This window comes from Onychomys torridus, chromosome 23 (assembly GCF_903995425.1).
Source record: "Onychomys torridus chromosome 23, mOncTor1.1, whole genome shotgun sequence".
Taxonomy (NCBI): Eukaryota; Metazoa; Chordata; class Mammalia; order Rodentia; family Cricetidae; genus Onychomys; species Onychomys torridus.
The window spans coordinates 40,301,377-40,325,713 of NC_050465.1; the positions used below are offsets into that span (position 1 = coordinate 40,301,377).

The 24,337-nt window shown below is 43.6% G+C and overlaps 1 protein-coding gene across 2 annotated transcripts in view; it reads left to right on the forward strand.

The window, feature by feature from the left end:
• The first annotated feature begins 12,372 nt into the window (after positions 1-12,372).
• Positions 12,373-24,337, forward strand: part of Coq10b (coenzyme Q10B) — a 38,804-nt gene continuing 26,839 nt past the window's right edge. Inside the window, exons 1-3 of one of the 2 annotated variants that reach the window (XM_036173352.1) lie at positions 12,373-12,578; positions 21,967-22,116; positions 23,745-23,937. In XM_036173352.1, coding sequence (XP_036029245.1) covers positions 12,469-12,578; positions 21,967-22,116; positions 23,745-23,937 — 453 coding nt within the window. In that variant the 5' untranslated portion in view covers positions 12,373-12,468. The remainder of the gene's footprint in view (positions 12,579-21,966; positions 22,117-23,744; positions 23,938-24,337) is intronic. The other variant, XM_036173351.1, reaches the window with a different exon arrangement.

Here is a 24,337-nt window from a genome sequence, read left to right on the forward strand (position 1 = left end):
TCTTTAAAGACTTTACTTATTATTTTTAATCTATTTCGTTTTATGACTGTCTATACCCATTTTCTTTCTTAAGCCTACATGCATTGTTCAACACACTGGAACCTGTTTAGAGGTTTTTCCATCAGGATCTCTTTCACTGTGTATCTTTTACCCTTTTTTGTCTGCACAAGCAAAATAACCGCTAAACGGGTGAGGCTAAGACCTCTGCGGAGCTCGGATGGCTGGCTCTGCCCTCTTCTCGGGTTGGGGAAGCCAAGCCTAAAGCTCACAGCCTGGTTGGAGGTTTGTGACCTAGAACTGCATTAAACCTTCCTAGCTGTGGAAGCCGGTACCTGCACGGCCACAAGCAACTTTTGCTCAGCTTGCTGTTTTTATTTAGCACTGCTGGCTGAACAGCCGTGCCTCTTAAGGGGGCTGTGTCATTTTTCTTTTTTCTTTTTTTCCTCTTTTTCTTCCCAGCTTTATTGGGCCCTACATGGAAATTCAGGCCAAGGTTGGCATGCCAAAATATGGTTAACTGGGTTTTTTATTATTATTATTATTATTATTATTATTATTATTATTATTATCTACAGTGGCTGACCCTTAAGCAATGGCTCTCCTAAACAGAGATTGTACCTCCGTTGCTGCCAGGGCTTCAAGGGCCGAAGCCTGAGGGGACTCTGTTCCCTCAGGCACTGACTCAAAGACACTAAGAGAAACTTTATATAAATCTAAAGAACTCACAATTCAGTGCTTTAGGTGGAATTCTGCTTGCTCAGAGAGGCTGAATAGCAGGTCCCTAACCTCCCTTTGCTGCCGTCTTCTGAAAAACAAAAACAAAAACAAAAACACCCTTCTCTCAGCCCCCACTTAAAAAACCCTTGCTCCACGTGGTCCTCCTTACCACTTCCTGTCAGCTACTTGCTGACTCAGCCTCCTGCTCACAGGCTAATTTTATTTAATCAAACACATCTTTGAATTGTTAACAAAAGAAGGGAAAAAATGCAACACACTTTAAAATAATATTAACTGACACCTTAGACTTACTAATGAAAGATAAGAAAAATTTGACTGTTAAGACACAAGTCTTTGAAGAATTTACTATTGATAAAGCCTTAGAAAGACCTACTAATGAACATAAGAAAAATACTCAGGCACAGACAGAGAAATTTAGAGCATAACCTACTGACTGCACCATTGCATTATGAGACTGAAGAAGAGTGGCCTAAGGTTATTAGAAATTCAACCTTAATTTACCCAGCTACCATACAAGAATGACCACCAGACGATAGGCACCCCCAAGGCTATGTGGAAGTTAATTGGAATCCTGTAGAAATGTTAGATTTGATGAGATTTAAGAAAGCAGTGGTTTCATATGGTATACGTTCACCCTTTGTGAAGCAGATGTTCAATTCATGGGCAACTAGAAACAGAATTGTTCCACAAGACTGGAAATATTTAGCTACAGCAGTATGGGAAGCTGGTCCTCAGTTACAATGTGAGAGGAAGCTAGGGTCATAGAACAATGAGGTAGGGGTAGAGGTATGGAAGTTTCCTAAGGTCAGCTTCTTGGTGAGGGCCAGGATGATGATTTGCAAAGACAGTCATACCTTGGTTCTATGCCATATAGCAGCTTTGAATGAGTGGGGCAGGGTTGAAGAATCAGGAAAGAGGTCCGAGTCATTTACTACAATTACACAAGTCCCAAAAGAAGTCTTCACTTATTTTTTTACAAAGATTGACTTTTTGTAAATAGAATGATACCAGATCCAGAAGTTTGTTGTTTGTTTTTGCTCTTTGCGGTCCCCACCACCACCACCACCACCCAGCTCCCAAATAAATCATGCACAGAGGCTTATTCTTTCTTATAGATGCCTGGCTTTAGCTTGGCTTGCTTCCTGCAAGATTTTCTTTTTTTCCCACCCTGGGGTGCAAAGCCTTTTATATATGTGTGTTTTTGTGTGAGTGTGTGTGTGTGTGTGTGTGTGTGTGTGTGTGTATTAGAAGCATAAATATTTATTTGTAACAAAGGAGTTTGTGTACAGTTTTGAAACTTTGTTAATTCACATTTGCACTTCACCTTTTTAAACAAACATTTATAATCATTATTTTATACAGATATAGATGTATAAATTCAACAACAAGTTCAGTGGTCCTTCAGCATTTTCCACTAAAAAAATTTTTTTAACATAAAAGCAGGTTATAATTCCAAAGTCCAGAATTATTTGAAGCTGGAAAACATTTTCTCTGTAGAAAATAGTAAAAACAATAACATTTCCCAATAAGCCCTTTAAAGCCAAATAATAGCTTAATTATACATATAAATATTGATTAGATTCTGGGATACAGAAGAGACCTATCTTCATCTGTTCAGAGACTATGTTTTACTTAAGTTGTGTAAGTGAGATTCCTATTCATCTTCCCCTTCACTGTTTGATCTACGGCAGACATTTTTCTATAGGCTAATCCATAATCTAAAAAGATTTTAGCCTCCCCTCCAGAAAGTACAGCCAGCATTTTTTTTCATCAGCTTGAAACGGTACAAATTCTTATCCTAATAGTAAATGTTTCACTGAAGTATGCCCAGTGATTGGGTAAAACCAAAATTTATAAGCCACAGTCATCCTAGGGTCCCCCCCCCCCATAGGTAGCCTTTTTTCAGAGACGGGGTTTCTCTGTGTAGCCCCGGCTATCCTGAAACTCACTCAGTAGACCAGGCTGTCCTTGAATTTAGAGATCTGTCTGCCTCTGCCTACTGATGCTGGGATTAAAGGCATGCCACTAATGCCTGGCTTAAGATTTAATTTTTTTTCTTTTTTTGGTTTTTCGAGACAGGGTTTCTCTGTGTAGCTTTGCGCCTTTTTCCTGGAACTCACTTGGTAGCCCAGGCTGGCCTCGAACTCACAGAGATCCACCTGACTCTGCTTCCCGCGGAGTGCTGGGATTAAAGGCCCCCCGTGCCCCACCACCGCCCAGCAAGATTTAATTTTTTTAACTATGTGTTGGGGTGCACAGCTAGCTCATACTTTTAATCCTAGAACTCAAGAGGCTGAGGCAGGGGCAGGTGGATCTCTGAGTTTGAGACCAGGCTACTAGTCTAGAGAGTGAGTCTCAGGATAGCCAGGTCTACACAGAGAAACCCTGTCTGGAAAAACAAAACAAAACAAACAAACAAACAAAAAACAAGCAAGTGCTGGAGAGATGGTTAAGAGCACTGGCTGCTCTTCCAGAGGTCCTAAATCCAATTCCCAGCAACCACAAGGTGGCTCAAACCATCTGTAATAAGATCTGGTGCCCTCTTCTGGTGAGCATGACGAGCATGACTATTGAGCCATTTCTCAAGTCCTGTTTTGGCTTTTGAGACAGGCTCTCGTACCCTGACTGGCCATGTACTTCCTACACAGCCAAGGGCTCTTATATTTATTGCTACAGAGGCGCTAGGCAGCTCCTGTGCAAGCAGTTAAAACACACTTATTATTGACAACCACAGCTGTAAAATATTATTCCCCTCTGAGCTTCTAGCTCTAAATGTAAAATGTTTTAAGTGGAGTTTTAACCCCTTCTTGTCCCTCAGTCCTTCATGTCTATATGTCTACTACAGCATAATAGTACGCATTGGCCAGATCTTCTGTCTTTGAATTGTCCTTTTCCTCTTCACAAGTACACATAGGACTTTCTTGGCTAACTACTAAATAATTTAATCCCAGTTGTTGGTCTGGTGCCCAGGACGGAAAGTACGGGAAGTTTCTTAATTGTCTTATGAGGCAGAGGTTTCTGCATCTTCACCCAAAGGAGGAAACTCAAGATTTTTTCCACAGAGATTAGCCCACTTCTATTGGTCCAGAGGATTTGGGGCCTTAGTTGTTCATGTCCTTTTCCAGGATGACAATCCTTCCCAGTCAGGGCAATTTTGTGTAACAGATAAGCGGAAGCTGAAATTTCCCCGTTCCAAGCCATGCTCCTCAAGTCCTGGACCTGATCATCAGACTTTTCTGGTCTCCAGTGCAGGAAAAGAGACTCTATTCATAAGCTGCCAAGGATGTCCGCCAGCTTTTCCACTTAATGCTTTAATTAGTGATTAGTCACATCCAACCTTTCCAGTCATTGTCCAGGAGCTCAGCAGAGGCTCTTAGTGCCTCATCACCGCTGCCAGCGAGTCAGCAAATGGCCAGATCTAAACACCTCATTGTAAGCGGCTGTGCTGGCTCCGGCCTTGTAATCCCAGCACTTTGTAGATGGGGGCAGGAAGTCCAGGATAATGGACAGCTTCTCTACCTAATGCAGTGGTTCTCAACCTTCCTACTGCTGTGACCCTTTGACACAGTTTCTCATGTTGAGGTGATCCCCAACCATGAAATTATTCATCACCGAGGGCGGTGGTGGCACACGCCTTTAATCCCAGTACTCGGGAGGCAAAGGCAGGCGCATCTTTGTGAGTTCAAGGCCAGCCTGGTGTATGGAGCAAGATCCAGGAAAGGCACAAAGCTACACAGAGAAACCCTGTCTCGAAAAACCAAAAAATAAATAAATAAATAAATAAAATTCATTGCTACTTTATACCTAATTTTGCCCCTGTTATGAATAATAATGTAAATATAGGACCGACCCCCAAAGGGGGGTCATGACCCACAGGTTGAGAACCACTTGATATGATGAGTTTGAGGCTAGCTTGTGCTCCATGAGACCCACCTCAAAACAAAACAGAACCAACCAACCAACCAAACAACTTTAGAGTCTGTTTCTTTGGGCCATTCCTGAAACTAAATAGTATCATGTTGGGTTTCCTGTGAACTAGTCTCTGAGGTCAAGATCTGAATGTAAAAGGTCTGTGGGAATGCCCTTCCTATCCATATTGGTGAACAAGGAAGCAGGACTGGGCAGAGAAGTTGAACAGTCACCGAGCTGTAACCCAAACCCCCACCATGGTTAGGGATGTAGCTCAGGGGTAGAGCCCTTGTCTAGCCCGAGGAAAACTCAAAGCCTGATCTCTGGAACTACAGAAACAAATGACCTTCAACTGTTTTGTTTTGTTGTTGTTTGTTGTTGTTTTTTTGAGATGAGATCTCACTATGTAGCCTCATATAGTCTGGATCTTTCTGTCTAGACCAGGCTAGCCTTAAACTCACAGAGATCCACCTGCTTTTGCCTGAGTGTTGGGATTAGAAGCCTGCAATCACCTCAGCATTATGTGTATATGTGTGCATGTGTCTGTACATGTGAGTACAGTGTACATTGAGATGAAAACAGGGTATCAGATCCCCTGGGATTGATATGAGTGTAGAAACTGAATTCCAGTCCTCCGCAAGAGCAGGGAATCCTTAAGGACCATCTCTCCAGACCCACTTCAATCCAATTTTATTTCCATTTAAAAGGAAAGAGTTGGGGAGGGATTTAGCTCAGTGGTAGAGCACTTGACTAGCAAGCGCAAGTCCCTGGGTTCAATCCTCAGCTAAAAAAAAAAAAAGGAAAGAGTTTGTTTTAGATTTACTTATCATTTTAAGTGTATATATGTGCACCATGTGTGTGACTGATACCATGGAAGTCAGAGAGGGTGCTGATCCCCCGGTGCACCATGTAGGTGCTAGGAATCAAAACCAGGTCTCTTCAAGACCAAACAAGTACTCTGGACAGCTGGACCAATTCTCCAGCATCCCCGCTTCAACCCATTTCAAGGGATACTTTCAAAAAGAGATATCCCAGCCAGGTGGTGGTACTCACCTTTAACCCTAGCATGAAGGAGGCAGAGGCAGGCAGATCTCCAAGTATGAGGATAGCCTGGTCTACAGAGTGAGCTCCAGGACAGCCAGGACTACACAGAAATCCTGTCTCAAAAAAACGAGAGGGAGAGAGAGAGAGAGAGAGAGAGAGAGGAGATCCCTTTAGAGTTTACACTTGAGGCAAAGGACCTTTATAGTCTCATATTGGCAAGAATTTGCACACAGGCTTCCTCGGAGATCACACAGACTCTCGAGGGTTGTTTTGTCATAGGCATCTTCCCACATCATTCGGGCTGGCCTTAAACCTCAGTCCTCCTCCCTCAGCCTCCCTAGGGTTGTGCCTGCAGGTCTGCCACCATTCCCAACCATTTCCACTTCCCCCAGAACCAACCCCGGACCTCACTCACGCTAGCCAAGTGTGCTTGTGTTCTCTCTTTGCAGTTAGGACTGAACCCTCATCCTAACCATCTTCACTTACAGACAGGGTCTCACCATGTCGCTCTGGCCATCCTGGAACTCTCTCGGTAGCCCAGGCTGGCCTCGAACTCGCACAGATCTGCCTGCCTCTGCCTCCTGAGTGCTGGGATTACAGGGGTGTGCCACCATGCCCAGCCCACGTTCAGACTTTGTGCAACCATTGTCACTATTATTCCCCAAAGGAACTGTGACCACTGACATTTAAATGTTTTTGATTTTGTGTTTGTGAGTGTGTGCCTATGTCTATGTGCCATGGCAAGCCTTAGAAGTCACATGAAAACTTTCAGGAGTTGATTTTCTTCTTTATGTAGGTAAAGGGGATTGAACTCAAGTTTTCAGCGTTGGCAGCAAGCACCCTTACGTGCTCAGCCATCTCACTGGCTCACCTAAAAAATAACCATCCAACCAGAGTCCTGAACACCTAATCCATCAGCCTCCACCTCCCAAAACACTGGAGATTTAGAGTAGGTTATACCTCACACAATCCAACCTAGTCCTTCAAGAGTGGGCTACTGGGCTAGGAATGTTGGCTCAGCTGTTTAGATTGAGTATACAAGAAATCCTGAGCTCAATCCAGCACAATACAAACTGGGTGTGTGGTGGTTCATGCCTGAAATCCCAGCACTTAGAGACAGTGGTGGGAGAATCAAGAGTTCCAGGTCATCCTTAGCCACACATGTTCAAAGGGGAGACAGGCCCATTAATAAAAGTGTTTGGTGCACAAGCATGAGGAACTGAGTTACATTCCCAGAATTCACATTTTTTTAAAAGCCAGGCATGGTAGCTTTTATAATCCCTGTGCTGAGGTAGGTACAGGTGGATTCCTGGGGTTCACTGGCCAGCCTAGCCTCCTTGGAAAACTTCAGGTCAGTGAGAGAACTTATTTAAAAACAAAACAACAACAACAAAAACAAAGGCTGGAGAGGTGGCTCAGAGGTTCTGGGCACTGGCTGCTCTTCCAAAGGACCTGGGTTCAATTCCCAGAACCCACATGGAAACTCACAACTGTTTGTAACTCCAGGTCCAGGGGATCCTGTAGTGGATAGCCATCCCAGCATTGGCCTGGAAGTTCCAACCCCCATTGAGGCTTCAGTAATGATCACGCCCACAAGGCGGGGCAGAGGAGGGAGCGGAAGACCGAGGATCAAGAGGAGGTCGCTCTCTTGGTTCGGGGACGCATCAGGAGGTAGACCAAGCCGAGTTCTCCAGAGAACACCGCCGGACTGTGCTATACCTTTGCCAGACCCTGCAACCTACCCCTTCATTTGTAAGTTACCCTACAAAATAAACCTCCCTTTTAACTACGTGGAGTGGCCTTAATAATTTCACCAATATCTGGCGCCCAACATGGGGCACGAACCCACGACCCTGAGATTAAAAGAGTCTCATGCTCTACCGACTGAGCAATCTTACCCATTACTCTAAGAGTTGCTGCAGAATCTACAGTTAATCTAACTGAGGTTTAACTATCTGAGCTTTCTCACAATACCCAACAGAGATACCATCGCCCCCTAAACAGCAGGAAGCAATTCTAAGAACACGACGCCCCTTATCCCTTAGGTTTCATATTTCTCAGGGTTATGGATAATGGTTCTAGGGTTGGGGGTGGAAGAAATGGTTAAACTCAGTACTCTCCTTAAGGAAAGACAATATGTCTCAAAAAAAAAAAAAAAAAAAGGGAAAAGAAGAAATGGAGTGGATACGTATAAGATATTATGGTAGACTATCATATACATTAGTAAACAAATTTAGTAATATAGCAGCCTTTGCACTGTTATGAATTCTTATATGTTGATACAAATATGAGCTTTTTATATTCCTATTTAAGATAATTTGTATATTGATACAAATGCAGAACTATGTTTGTTATATTGTACACATATTTTTACTCTTATTTGAAATATTTGTATATTGATACAAATATGAATTTATGTGTGTCATACTGTATGTATGTTCTACTTCTGTTTAAGATATTCTGTATACTGATATATATTTAGGATTATTATCATATTGCATATTGCACTATACATTCCTACCTCTGTTAAAGATATTTTGTGTATTGTCACAATTTGAAGTCATTGTCCTTTTACTGTACATTCGCTTACAGACTGTTTGCCTTATTTATAGGAAGCCTTAGTCCTTAGGTTGTTTAGGTAGATGAGACTTACAGAGTTATTGTCACCTATGCTTGTCATCTCTATAATTATGTTAGTTAGGTTATCCAGATTTATAAACACATAGGCCAGATGGACAGGTAATCTTCAAACACTTCATGGACCTAGAGAATATGGCATTTAAATAATTTAGAATTCTGTTGATGTGAGACACAATTGCTCCTGGCAGCACCAATTTGATCCCGAGAGAATGTTGGGCTTCTAAGACATTTCCATTTGGAAGTTTGTCTTCTTGGCACAAAATGGCCTACTGGGCAAAGAACTGCCCTTGCCTCAACTGCTGACAGTACAAATGCTGTCCTTTCTGGACAAGCGGGACACAAGGAAAGCGACCACCATACTTTGCCAAGACAGGGTAAGATGGTCTTTCAGAATTCCTGCTTCTGAAAATGGTCTGTCAGATACTCTAGGCCTGTAGCCAATTTGAATGCACCAACGATACTGAGAAACATTAGGTGACTGTCTAGGCTGCTAGCTGTCTCTGTCTACTCTTGCAAGACTTCCAAAAGTTGCTTGCGTCCTTCTCCCATTTCTCAGGTATTATTATATTCCTTCTCAGGTCTTTGATGAGGTTGGAGATTAACAGTTATAGTTACAACTTAGTATATATACATATATAATATCTTAGATAGAATATATTAAGTATTACTCAGGTTCTTTAGGATAGTACACCTTTTGGAATGATCCTTGTAACATGCCACCTACCCATGCCCTAGACTTCCCTGGATTTTAATATGTGTTTTTTGCTTGATATTGTTTGCACTTATTGTAATTCCAACTTATCTAAGTCATTATCCCTCATTACTCCTGGACAATATTTGATAACCATCTCTTTGTATATAGTCTTGTATTAGGTTAGAACTTTCTTATTTAGACAAAAGGGGGAGATGTAGTGGATAGCCATCCCAGCATTGGCCTGGAAGTTCCAACCCCCATTGAGGCTTCAGTAATGATCATGCCCACAAGGCGGGGCAGAGGAGGGAGCGGAAGACCGAGGATCAAGAGGAGGTCGCTCTCTTGGTTCGGGGACGCATCAGGAGGTAGACCGAGCCGAGTTCTCCAGAGAACACCGCCGGACTGTGCTATACCCTTGCCAGACCCTGCAACCTACCCCTTCATTTGTAAGTTACCCTACAAAATAAACCTCCCTTTTAACTACATGGAGTGGCCTTAATAATTTCACCAATAGGATCCAAAGCCTTCTTTTGGCCTCTATAGGCATTGCACATAGGCGGTGCACAGACAAAATAAAATAATTAAAAACAAAAAACATAGAAGTGCTGTGGAATAATCCTCTTGTACACTGTAAAGATCTGTCATTTGAACTGGTTTAATAAAACACTGATTGGCCAGTAGCCAGGCAGGAAGTATAGGCGGGGTGACCAAACTAAGAATGCTGGGAAGAGGAAGGGGTGGAGTCAGGAGTCGCCAGCCTGATGCAGAGGAAACAAGATGAGAATATCACACTGAGAAAAGGCACCAAGCCACATGGCTAAACATAGATAAGAATTATGGGTTAATTTAAGTGTAAAAGTTGGTTAGTAATAAGCCTGAGCTACTGACTGAGCATTTATAATTAATGTAAACCCCTGTGTGGTAATTTGGGAAGTGGCTGCTGGGTATTTGGGAACTGCTGGCAGGACAGAAACTTCCGCTTACACAGAACCAAAATAGGGTATATGGCTTCAGAGGGATGACAGCTGAAGCTGTCCTCTGGCCTGTACAGGCGACATTCATATATACATGAACACACCCGTAAAACAAAACATTGAAATAACAAAATAAAAAGCCTGACCTAACCCTGGTATTGAAGTTACTGCTCTATGGCTGTGAAGAGGCACCATGGCCAAACATTTCATTGCTTACAGTTTCAGAAGGTCAGTCCAAACCCATCACAGCAGTGAACATGGCAGCAGGCAGGCATGGCATGGGAGCAGTAGCTAAGAGTTTACAACCTGGCATTCTGATCTAAAAGTTAAAAGGCAGAGAGAGAGAGAGAGGGACAGACAGACAGAGAACTAACTAGAATGATGTGGGCTTTTGAAACCTCAAAGCCCAGATCCAATGACAACAAGGCCACACCCCTTAACCCTTACCAAACAGTTCCACCAATTATGGACCAAGCATTCAACCATGTGAGCCTATGGGGGCCATTCTCATTCAGACCACCAGACCCGACTTCTTGCTTCGCCCCCACCATGTGACATCCCTCTTTGTATGTGCCAGCTTTCCAACCTAGATGCCGGCCATCAAGAAGAGGAAAATAAACCTCTTGCCTTCATAAATTATCCAGTCTCAGATGTTATTTTTGGGAAAGGGAGAGGATACACCCTAGACCAGGACTCTATCACTGATGTCAAGCCCTCAGTCCAGGTATTGTCATGACAACACAAACAGATGAACACAGCAGTATAACAGTGGATCAGTCTTCCTAGACAGAGGGGTTAGGTTGAAGGGATAAAGATGGGGGAAGAGAACAGAAACTAAGGAATCCAGTAAATGCGATTTTTTTGCATTTACTTATTTTGTATATATTTGTGTATACACACACACGCAAATGTGTGTGGTTGTACATCAGTATGTATTCAGTATCGCTTTCACAGAGGCCCACCTTGTTGGCTAGTCACACCAACCTGGCGGCAGGAAGGCTTTCCCTCCGTGTAAGTCCACTCACTGTGTCTTACTGCATAACTCAGTCTAGCCTGGAGCACCTCTTCCTCCAGTCTCTCCCGTGCAGGATTGCAGGCAGGTGCCATTACACCCTATTCCCTACTTTATCTTTTTGTCCTACATGATATGACATTATCTGATATTGTATCATATACCAATTCCCTCTTCTCCTTTGGAATACAAGCTCTCTGAGGAGACAGACTCATTCATTTCTCCAGCAGCTAGTAAGTTCTTCAAAAAAATATTTGTTGCCTATGTTTGACAGTCTCAGTTATTCCTCAAAACTCTATTAACCAAATTGGATCCCCGGAAGCCACACAAAGATGGAAGGAGAGAAGGGACTTCACAGTCTGTCCACTCACCTCCATGTGCCAGACACATATCACACACCAGTCACACACACACACACACACACACACACAGAGTAATAAAAACACAATTAACATTTAAAAAATTGTATTAGAACCAGCAAGAAGCTAAGTGGTTAAAAATACTCGCTGTGCATCGCAAGCCTGTTAAGTACTGAAAAAGAGAATGGACTCTGACCTTCACACATGCGCTTGGCAAGGGTGCCCCCTCATAAATAAATACACATTCCCCCCCCCCAGGTATGTTAAAATAGTAAGCATTACTCTATCTTTACGAGAAGCTAGGGACTACAGAAGTTAAACAAGGACTTGGGAACAAAGAGTCAGGGCCTCATCCTTTCCCGAATATGGAGAACAATTTTGTTGCTTTGTATGGAAGGAGGGAAACCTAGTCCATAAAACCAACACCAAACCAAATGTTGGCCACGTAGGAAAATGGGAGCTAGAACTGCCTAGTCCCTGTTCCGGGACAGCATGACCCGGAGTTGCCCTCACTGACCCGGAACAACCCCTCAGGGTCAGCACAGCAGGTACAGTTACACACCGTCCTTACACAGAAAGATCTGCCAGGCTTAGCAGCAGGCGCGACAACGTGCCGGGCTCAGCACGGGGCGGAGGTGGGGGAGGAACGGACGGACGCACAGACGGGGACAGTTACATAATTAACCAGCTCCTGAGCTTTCCTCCCCCTGCAGGGCGGGCGGGCCTCGCAAGCCCAGCCTCGAGACGCCACGACCCCCGAGAAGCTGCAGAAAAACACCACGGCCGGGCGGGTGAACCCAGGAGGAGGTCGTCACGACGATTACATAAGTGCGCAGGCGCGTGGCCGAAGCGGCACGTGTCCTGGAGACCCGCGGCCCTCTGATTGGCCGGCGGGAGGCGGCGCTGGGCGTTTGCGTCAGTCTGACGTCAGCCTGGCGTCACGCGGAGGAGGGGCGAAACGAGCCGAAGGGGCGTGTCCTGTTGCCCAGGAGGCCTGCGGATTGGCTGGGAGGTGCAGGAGCCCTCCCGCCGGGCGGGCCTGAAGGCGGTGCCTCGGGCCTGGTGCCGGCGTCGGCTACCGGCTTCGGAAAGACGATCATGGCAGCTCGGACCGGTCAGAGGGCGCTGGCCAGGGTGGTGTCGGGGTGCCGTTCGAAGTCGACCACCGTGGCGGAAGCCCCGGCGCGGGGGCCTGCGCGCAACGTCAGGTAGCGAGTGGAGGTTTTCCGGGCGGCCGGCGCGGGGCGGGCTTGTGGCCGGGGCGCTGACCCCTTGACTAGGCGCGGGGCTCCGGCCGAGCCCGGAGAACTGGGGTGCGGCGCTCGGCAGAGAGACCCACCCGCGTGCACCTCGTGTTTTCGGGGTGAGTCAGCGACGAGGCGGCCGTGGGAGCAGCTGAGTGGCAGCCGGGCCGCCGGCTGCCGCCCTTCCGGTCTCCTCGCGGTGGCCCGCGGCGGTCGGGAAAGTTTTAAACTGCGCCGACGGCTGCCGGCTCCCGGGGCCGTGGGAGTGCGTGTCCTGGCGGTGAACCGCCTGGCAGACGCTGTCTCACTGCCGCGGAGTTCATTGACCCCGGCCGCTCGGCCCTCGCAATAGGAAACGCAGCCAACAAAGAGGACCGACCTGTTGTTTCCACTCCACTGTAGCTTAGAAGTCCTGTAACCTTGAAGATGGCCCTGCCTCCCGCGTTCCTGGATGGTCCATTTAAGGGGGGTGAGGGCGGAGATGGATGTAGAGAGGCCTGAAGGGTGCTGTAAGTTTACTACGCAGTTTTCTGTTACGGATAATACAGTGATAAGTGATTCTCAAAAATTAAAATCGGCTGGGCGGAGTGACTCACACCTGTAGTCTTGTCAGTGAGGCTGAGGTAGGAGGATTGTTGTGAGTTCGAGGCCAGCCTAAGCTACAAAGTGAGACCCTGTCTCAAGATCCAAAAGCAAAATTAGCATTTGAAATGGATCGTATATGTAATATGGAGGAGAAAGCACAAATTTTGCTGAGATCCGGGACATTTCATTTGACTGAAGACTTTAAAATAGCAACAAAGGGGCGGGGCCTGGTGCTTGAGGCCACCCTGCTCTGCCTAGCTAGTTCCAGACCAGCCAGATCTGTAAGATAAGATCCTGCCTCAAAAACAAACAAAGTACCAACAATGCTTCACCTCCGAACCCCACAGAAACATCTGTTGAAACTAAGGTGAAATCAGTTTATCCTCCACAGATAGTTTTCCAAGCAGGACATAATCTCCTCATTAAATGCCAGTTTGCTGCCTGTGGACTGAGGCCTGTGTTCAGGAAGTCCAGACCAGCCTGGGAAGTGTTAAGCTACTGGGTCCCAAATAGAAAAAACACCAACAAAAATGGTTTGTGAATACGTAAAAGTGTTACATCAGCTTGTGTTCTGGTCCTTATTATAGTAGGTTATTTGGATGAGGAGTTTTGGAATATTAGTGATAAAAGGTGTGTTTGCAATGTGTTTCAGAATTTATTTGTTGGTTTAACTGCTGCGTGGGCAGCTAATTGTATGGTTCTCCATGATGCAATCCTAGCCTTTTGGGGCAGGTGCATAGGAGGTGCTAGAGCCAGCCTGGGGCCGTGAACATGTTAAACAGCTCTGTCACTTAGCTCTATCCCCAGCCCTTATTCATGCATGAACATAGATGTGTTGTCCAGGACACTGTAACTAAAGCAGGCACACTGATCAGGAAATCTCTTCATTGTTTTACTCACACACAGTTTTCTTAGGAGTATGATCAGATTGTGTAAGGGTGTCTTGAGGGGCTTAGAAAACCACTGTGTGTGAATTTCTTGCTCAGCTTGACACCAGTACTTCTCTTTGGGAACAGGCATCTTGTAGTTTTTTGTATGTGTCCTCTGGCAGGAACTTAGGGCCTTGTGCATGCTGGGCGTGTTCTACCTGTGAGCTGCTTTTTTTTTTTTTTTTTTTTTTTTTTTTTTGACATGGTCTCATGGTGTGGCTCTGGCTAGGCTGGCCTAAAACTGTCAGAGATCCACCTGCTTCACCTCTTGAGTCTTGGGAGTAAAGGCAGGTGTACCATCACACCTGGCCCCTCTGTTATCTTCAGAACAAAAGTCCAGGGCTGGTTCTTGTAGCACCCAGCATCCACACTGGGGATCTCACCTCCAACTCCAGTTCCAGGAGATCCAAGGCCTCTGGCCTTCTCAGTCACCAGTCCTCACATGCATGTTGTTCAAAAAGGCTTGTTATCAAGATTTGTGATGCATGCCTACATACAATTCCAGCTCCGGAGGAGACTGATTGACACACACGATTTTGAGCTCAGTCCTAACCTGGTTTACACAGAGTGAGACTCTGTCTCTAAAACAAAAGCAAACAAGGAAAGAGACAGGAGGCAGAGGCAGGTGGATCTCTGCTAGTTCAGGGCCAGCCTGGTCTATCTAGCAAATCCCAGGCTAGCCAGGACTGCATAGAGAACATGAATAACTAGGCATTTTGCATACTGGGTTTTTGTTGTTGTTGCTCTTGGGGAGGGCACATATTAGTTTGGTCCATATTTTAAGTCATTTTTATAAATTCTTGCTAAAATTTTTTTTATTTATTTTTTTGAGACAGGGTCTCACTATGTAGCCCTGGCTGTCCTGGAACTCACTCTTTAGACCAGGCTGGGCTTGAACTCACAAAGATGCAACTGCCTCTGTCTCCAGAGTGCTGGGATTAAAGGTGTGTACCGTGCCTTTATCAACTTTTTGTTAATTACTATGAATGTTAGCATGTTAGCATAGGTGCATATGTGCCACAGAGTACGAGGAGTATACATGGAGAAGTCACAGGACAACTTTAGGAGCCAGTTTTCCCACTGTGGGTCCTTGGGATTGAACTCAGGTCATCAGACTTGGTGACAAGTCCTTTCACTTGCTGAGACATTTCTGTGACTCCTCCCCCCCCCCCCCCATATAAAAGCAGCTGGCTATGGTGTTGCAGCCTTTAGTCTCGGCACTCTGGAGGTGGTGGCAGGCACCATGGCTACAGGGCGTTTGTGAGTGTGGCAGCTGTCTCCTGTCCAGAGACATTTTGCAGCATCCCTCTTTGTTCTTCAGTCTTTAGATTGTATACTACCCATTTTATTGCTATGTTCCTTGAGCCTTGGAGCAAGTGACGTCGAGGGCCCATGTAGGGCTGAATGCTCAGTAGTCACTGTTCTTAGTACTGGCTATGGGTTTCTGTATGCACTTCCACCCACTTGCAAAAAGAAACTTGTCTGACAGGCTGAATGTAGTAGTGAGTTATAGGTATAAATGGAAGTATTTAGAAAACAGTTGGACAATATGTCCATTTAACAAAACAAGAGTAATAGGTTCCCTGCTAAGGCCTGTGACCTCCCAGATTGACAATACTAGGCATGAATTTCTTCTGTAGCGTGGGCCTCAAATCCAACCAGAAAAACGGTCCACTACTCACACAGTAGTCATGCCATTATTGCAGCATTGAGCACATCTTGTCTGGTAAATTGATGTCGTAGCTCACAATGTTCTTAGCTGGGTAATGCTATTAATGACTCGATCCATAGCAGCCTGCCATAGTACCTTCCTGCGCTGTGAAAATTTGCCATCAGTAAAGAGGAAGCTCCCAACTCAGTTCCGGCTTGATTTCTCTGTCTTATCAACCATATAGTTTCCTTCATTTGTTGTCAGTGTTTGCTCTATGTGTGTGAGCTCCCAGGGCTTCTAAGTGTGGGAGAACACAGCATGCTCTATGCATCTGACTTCTATGTGGATTCTTGAGAACTGAGGTCCTCATGTTTGCATGGCAGGAGCTTTACCCACTGGGCCATCTCTTCAGCCTGCAGTAGTTTTTAATAATGTCCTCCTGGCCTGTTACACTGGTACATCTCTGGTCTTTTTGAATTTGTTCTGTTTTGTTTGAGACAGACTTTTTTTTTTTTTTTTTAATGCCAAATGCTGTTTATTGAAGGAAGGGGGAAGTCTTAAATACAGGCTGACAGCACAATGGGAGAACCCCGGAGGGCAGAAGTTCGCTACTGATGTTTTACAATCTTGCATCTAAGCTGTTAATGCCCAATATGCAGGATACACAGACAAGGAACTTCCCTTAAGCATTCAGGGGGGTGGAACCAGGCAGGGAATTAGCATTGGGAGGATATCAAGGTCAAGGTCAGCAAGCAAGGCAACAGTTAACTAAAATGGGGGCCAGGGTAGGTCCCCCCTTTTACTAAAAAATGAGCTTCTGACTTAGGTTGTGTGGGACGTTTGAGACAGACTCTTATGTAGTCCCAGCTGACCTTAAACTCTATGTGGCATTATTGGGCCTTAAGTCCCTGATCCTCCCTAGGACTGAAATTACAAGTGTCTGCCCCTGAGCTTGGGTGCTGGTTAGTTTGTTAGACAGAATCTCCCTATCTGGTTCTGGCGTCCTGGAATTCACTGTGTAGAATACCAGGCTGTACTTGAACTCTTGCTGATCTTCCATCTCTGCTTCCCAAAGTGCTGGGGTTGCAGGTATGTACTGCTGTGCCAGGCTGTTAGTCACTTAGTTTCTGAATATTGCTAAGCTCTTTCCCTACCACCAGGAATGCCTAGGCCCTCCCCCCCCCCCCCCCCCGCTGCCGCCATTTATTTACACATGAGTATGTTTCTATATTCCTATGTATATACATTTTATCATTGAGCTATATATAGCCCCAACCTAATGGGTCCTGATAGTGCTAGCAATCCATAGTCTGCTTACAGAGCAAAGGAATCTATTAGAGAAAGAAAACTCACTATACAGAACAGAAATGATTGAAGGCTGAGGCCAAGTCCCACACTGTTCTTTCACCTGGGCTGTCTCCATCCAAAACCATGAGGGGAGTGAAGAGAGAGGTACACACTTGCATCCCAGGTCTTAAGGGTCCCCAGCGGCCAGGCCCCAGGGGCATGTACTTCAAGGTCATAGGCAGGTGTAACAGTTACCTGCTACCTCACTAAGGGGTGATGCTTCAAGATCATAGCTAGAACAACTACCCACTACATCTACCCCTTTGTCTAAATAAGGAAGTTCTAACCTAACACACAATATATACAATAGGAATGATTATCAAGTATTGTCCAGGAGAAATAAAGGGTAATGACCTAAACAAAATGGAACTACAACCAACAAGAACAACATCAAACAAGAAACACATACTAAAATCCAGAGAAGTCCAGAACACAGTTAAATGGCATGTACAAAGATTATTCCAAAAGCTGCCTTATCCTGAAGAATCTGAATTCAGTACTTAATATGTTTTAGCTAAGATACGAGAAGATTGTAACTGTTAGTATTCAACCACATCAAAGACCTGAGAAGGAGTATAATACCTGAGGAAACAGGAGAAGCATGCAAGCAACTTTCAGAAAATTTGCGGAAATAGAGACGGCTGATACACTGGGCATTTCTCAGCACCGTTGGGGGATCCAGTTTGGCTACAGGCCTAGAATATCTGACGGACCATTTTCAGAAGCAGGAATTTTGAAAGACCATCTTACCCTGTCTTGGCAGAGTTCAGTAGTTACTTTTCCTTGCATCTGGAAAGAACAGCATTTGTACTATCAGCAGTTGAGGCAAGGGCAGTTCTTTGCCCAGCAGGCCATTTTGCACCAAGAAGAAGACAAACTTCCAAACGGAATGTCTTAGAAGCCTAGCATTATCTCAGGATCAGATTGGTGCTGCCAGGAGCAATCATGTCTCATGTCAACAGAATTCTATGTTATCAAAACATTTAAATGCCATATTATCTAGGTCTATGAAGTGTTTGAAGATTACCTGTCCATCTGACCTATGAGTCTGTAAATCTGGACAACCTAACTACACAACTATAGAAATGACAAGCATGAGTGACTATAAATCTGTAAGTCTTCTCTACCTAAGTAACCTTAGGACTAAGGCTTCATATTAACAAGATAAACTGTCTGTAAGCAGATGTTCTATATAAGGACAATGATCTCAAAATTGTGACAATACACAAAATAACTTAAACAGAGGTAGAAATGTATACTGCAGTATGCAGTATGACAACAGTCCTAAATATGTATCAATATACAAAATATCCTAAACAGAGGAAGAACATACATACAGTATGACAAATATAATTTTACATTTGTATCAATATGCAAGAATCCATGCCGGGTGGTGGTGGCGCATGCCTTTAATCCCAGCACTTGGGAGGCAGAGGCAGGAGGATCTCTGTGAATTTGAGGCCAGCCTGGGCTACAGAGTGAGTTCCAGGAAAGGTGCAAAGCTACATACACAGAAAAACCCTATCTCGGGGGGGGGGGGGAAGAATCCATAATAGTGCAAATTATCTAAGGCTGATATTTTACTAAATTAGTTTACTAGTATATACAATAAACAACCTTAATATCCTATATCTATTTATTCCCCTTTTTCTTTTCTTAAGAAGAATACTGAGTCTTAATTTTTATTGTTCCACCCCCAACCCTATAACCATTAACCATAACCCAGAGTATGAAACCTTTGGGAGATGGGGCGCCGGGGCGTCTTTTTCTAAGAATTGCTTCCTGCTGTTTAGGAGGTGATGGTATCTCTGTGGGGTCCTGTAAGAAAGCTTAGATAGTTAAGTCTCAGTTGGACTAGCTGTAGATTCTGCAGCCAGACTCAGAGTGATGGATAAGGTTGTCTGAGATTCTGGCTAGAAGTGTAGTATGATGGACCGTCTCATCTTGGAACTGTCCTGGAGAGTTTTCAGTCCAAAGTTGATCATTTATTAATGTTCATGAGTACCATGGCATCATTCTGGACTGGGTAGAGTCGTTGTGGCGCCCCATCTTCTGGAAGCTTCAGAGATTGCTGTTGGAAAGACTTATTTTTTATTGTGGAAAACTTGAACATTATTAATATCAAAATGCAAAGTTTGGATTTATTCTGGATAGAGAAAGGATTCTCCAAAAGCAAAGACAAGCATAGAAAGAAATAGAATATTGACAAGGGTCCCTAGATTATTGGTTTTCTTCTGTCCCACGCCAGGCAGCTCTTCTGATATGAGACAGAATCTCTTCATTTTTTCTTTTAGTAGCATGCTTGGGTTTAGAGAAGAAGAAAGCCACATTCTAACTCCAAAGCCAGCTTGATTTATAATTGAACTGGGACCACAACTTTCCTAGAGTTAAAGAGATGTGCTAGGCAGTGAGATATTACCCTGTGTATATTGGTACCACTAGGTTCATCCCTTCTGCTGTAGATGTCTGGGTATCCAAGGCCTTATGAGTTCTGGAAGAGGAGGATTTCTTTTATCCTGTAAAGACAAAACGAACCCTGTCCCCATCTTTGTTTGTTGAGTTTTCCTTACAACTTGTAGAGTTGTCACATCAGTGGATGAGCTATCACTTCTCATCAAGAGGTTTCTCCTGTCCAAAGCGAATTTTTATTAATTTTGTAGGTATCCATAGCTTTTCTCCTGCAGAAACAAAAGCAAAACCCCTTCCCCAACATAGCATGTATCCTGGTTTCTTTTTTCTTTTCCTTTTTTGTTTTTGCTTGTTTGTTTGTTTGTTTGTTTGTTTTTTGTTTTTGTTTTCCGAGACACGGTTTCTGTGTAGCTTTTCACCTTTCCTGGGTCTCACTCTGTAGACCAGGCTGGCCTCGAACTCACAGAGGTCTGCCTGCCTCTGCCTCCCGAGTGCTGGGATTAAAGGCGTGCACTACCACCGCCTGGCTGTATCCTGGTTTCTATTCCAGGGTCAACACATCTTTGAAATAACCAGGTTTAGCTCAGGAGTTTTGTCTGTTGTCCAATGTCTCTCTGCAGCTGTTGTCCCTTTCTCATCAGCATTGAGAAAATTCAGGGTTAATAAAGCACTATGCAGTCTATTTCTAGGGGTCATGGTTACCTCTTTCTCCTTATTTAGCATATCCTTCAAAATTCATTTAGATCTTTCTATGACTGCTTGGCCTGTGGGATTGTGTGGTATACCTGTAATATGCTTTATATTGTATCCAAGTACCTTAGGTGTATATGCCCAAAGAATAATCAAATCAACACTGTTAGAAATTCATAGCAGAAAACAGCTGATAATATTAAAAGCTGAATAACACCAAATACTCCTTGAGATATGGCTTTCCTCTGGAAGAATTCCTTGATTCTTCCAGCTATAGCTTTACCATATACAGCTGAGTTCCTACTTCATATTCCTGTGGCTTTTAGCAGTCAAGAGTCCTGAGTTCTATTTCCAGCAACCACACAGTGAATGGTGGCTCACAACATGGTGCACAGTGGCTCACAACCATCTATAATGGGATCTGATGCTCTCTTCTGGCATGCAGACAGAGCACTAATGCGTAAATACATTTTTAAAAAGGTGAACAGGAGCATAGCTGACATCTGTACATAGGCTCACTTTGTAACAGGACATACCATAGCACATGCATGCTGAAATAAATGACTAGGAAGTCAGGGGAGCAGCAGTTCTGACACACCAGATTCCAGATCTGACACAGACCTGCTTTTCCTCACTGGTGTGGGTAGGAGTCCAGCCAACACAGGGAAACCCACTGGGAAGCCACTTGGATGTGTAAGGTAAACTGAGTAATAGATGACGAGTATACAAGCAAGCCTATGGCATGGTGGAATACATAGCTGCCAGTTGAAATCCAGATCCTGAGAAGACGGTGTTTGTGCCAGAAGCTTCTGACCACCCTGTCAGCTGTTGTTTTAGTTTTAGTTTTTTTAGTTTATTTATTTATATTTCATGTACATTGGTGTTTTGTTTGCATGTAAGTCTGTGTGTGTTGGATCCCCTAGAGAGTTATGGACAGTTGTTGAGCTGCCATGTGGGTGCTGGGAATTGAACCTGGATCATCTGGAAGAGCAGCCAGTGCTCTTTTTTCATTGAGCTATCTCTACAGCCTGTTTTAGTTTTCTTTATGCTGCTTAGAAGTTTATCTTGAGGCTGAAGAGATGACTCAGAGATTACGAGCACTGGCTGCTCTTCCAGAAGTCCTGAGTTCAATTCCCAGCAACCACATGGTGGCTCTCAACCATCTATAATTTGATCTGGTTTTCTCTTCTGGCATATGGAGAGAACACTGTATACATAATAAATAAATAAATAAATCTTTTTTAAAAGTTTATCTTTCTGAATCTGCTGTGGAATAATCCTCTTGTACACAGTAAAGATTTGTCACTCAGATTGGTTTTAATAGAATGTTGATTGGCCATAGCGAGGCAGGAAGTATAGGCAGGGTGACCAAACTAAGGATAATGGGAAGGAGGAGGGTGGAGTCAGGAGTCGCCAGCCAGATGCAGAGGGAGCAGGGAATGAATAGGCTGTGCTAATAAAGGGACCACCATGTGACAGGTAGAAATATGGGTTAATTTAAGTGTCAGAGTTAGCTAGGAACAAGCCGGAATTATCAATCAAGCATTTATAATTGATATTCAGCCTCTAAGTCAGTTATTTGGGACTGGGCAGTCAGGACAGGAAATGTTCATTTACAAAATATATGCCTGTTTTCAGCACTACTCTAAAATTGCAAACTCTTCTAAAATATGATTGCTTTTTATAGTGCTGTATAATTTGTGTTTAATTTTTGTCTTAAATGTTATAAATTATTTTTTAGATACTTAGCTTCCTGTGGTATATTGATGAACAGAACTCTTCCACTGCATTCCTCAGTTTTGCCTAAAGAGATCTATGCAAGAACATTCTTCAAAATCACTGCGCCATTAGTAAATAAACGAAAAGAATATTCGGAAAGAAGAATTATAGGGTTTGTATATAATAGTAATTTTATTAAAAGCACACTTATACTTTTCTATGGAGTGCCATGCTGCTTTCTGGATTATCTTCTTGTAGATCAAACTTTTTTCTAGGTTAATCTATCTATAACCCTTGCTGATTTATACATATTGTTGAAAGACTGTAATATATTAACTGTATAGGATAGAAATAACCTTGACATTTAAAGGAAATAATTTATTGCGTCTTTGTTATTCTTTCATGATTATAAAGATTAATTAAAATGTATATGGAGGCTCATATTTTGTTATAACCAAAAATGCCTTTCCGCTCTTGCGGTGAATTTCAAGATAAGAATTTCTCTGTGTAGCCCTAGCTGGCCTTGAACTGAGAGATCTGCCTGCCTCTACCTTCTGAGTGCTAAAATTAAAAAAGGTATGCGCCACCCCAACCCTGCCCAAAATATCTTTGTAATTTATGATTAGTGACAATTTTATGGTGGGTTATGTATTAGCTGTCCAGGATCTATTTATTTGGGTTTTGAGACAGGGTCTCATTGACCAGCCTGGCACTTGCTGTAGGCTCAAGCTGGGCTTGAACTCTAGTCAGTCCTCCTTCCTGGGCCTCTGGGGTCAGGATGGTAGGCATATGCCCCCATGCTTCCCTTGCCTTTTTTCTTTTTGGTTTTTCGAGACAGGGTTTCTCTGTTTGGTTTTGGAGTCTGTCCTGGATCTCGCTCTGTAGACCAAGCTGGCCTCGAACTCACAGATCCGCCTGGCTCTGCCTCCCGAGTGCTGGGATTAAAGGCGTGCGCCACCACCGCCCGGCTTCCCTTGCCTTTATGAGCAAGAATAGTAAATATCTGGTTCTCAATCAGGTTGCCTTTTACATATATTCAAAAAGTTTTATTTTTGTTATTTGGTCATTTTCTTAGTGTTGTTGTTGGTTGTTTTTTTTTTTTTTTTTTTTTTTTTTTTTTTCAAGACAGGGTTTCTCTGCGTAGCTTTTCACCTTTCCTGGAACTCTCTCTGCAGACCAGGCTGACCTTGAACTCACAGAGATCTGCCTGCCTCTGCCTACTGAGTGCTAGTATTAAAGGCGTGCACCACCACCGCCCGGCCTTCTTAGTGTTTTATTGCTGTCAAGAGAACCATGACCAAGGCAACCTTAAAAGAGAAAGCATTTATTTGGGGGCCTGCTTACAGTTTCAGAGGTTTTATTAGTCCATTATCGTGGCAGCAGGTGCTAGAGAAGTGATTGAGAGCCTCATCCTAATTTGCAGGTAGAGAGAGAACTTGAGCTTAGCATGGGCTTTTGAAACCTCAAAACCCACCCCCAGTGACACACTTCCTCCAATAAGGCCACACCTATTCTAACAAGGCACCTTACCTCCTAATTGTTTTAATCCTTCTCAGATAATGCCACTCCTTGATGACTAAGCATTCAGATATATGATTTATGGGGACCATTCGTATTCAAGTCACCGTGGTCACTGTGACCTCTGCCATATGTATTTACAGTCCTTTTACTTCCTGTATTGTTTGAACTCCTCCATTCCATCACGTGTTTCAGTTAGCCATGTGACTTAAGAATGGTTTATTATGTTCTATTTAAAACTCATAGAATCAGTTGTTAATATTCTTTATCTCTCTTTTTAAGATATTCAATGCAAGAAATGTATGATGTGGTATCAGGAATGGAAGATTATAAGCATTTCGTTCCTTGGTGTAAAAAATCAGACATACTATCTAGGAGATCTGGGTATTGTAAAACCCAATTAGAAGTTGGGTTTCCACCTGTTTTGGAGCGATACACATCAGTTGTAACCTTGGTGAAACCACATTTGGTAAAGGTAAGTTTGTTTTTTTGTTTTGTTTTGTTTTGTTTTTAACATTCCCTAGATGTTTATTATACTAAATTAGTTAAATAACATGTAACAGCTTAAAAGATACATCTAGTAAGAGGGAGGGGGAAAGCCACTTACTACTGTGTTTCCTAATTGTGTTAATTGATACAGCATTAGCATTATTCTTTCCATATAGAAGAGTGAGTAAAATTTGGAAATGAGAAGTTTTTTTTGTTTTCTGTTTTTCTTCTACTAAAGACTACTGAATTGCAAGATAGATCATTTGGGCCACAGAAGTGAGAAATGTTTTCATCTTTGTACTATTAAAATAGGGTATGATTTTTAAAAAATAGGGTATGATAGTACATGCCTGCAATCCTAAAGTAAAGAGGTGCCTCAGGCAAGT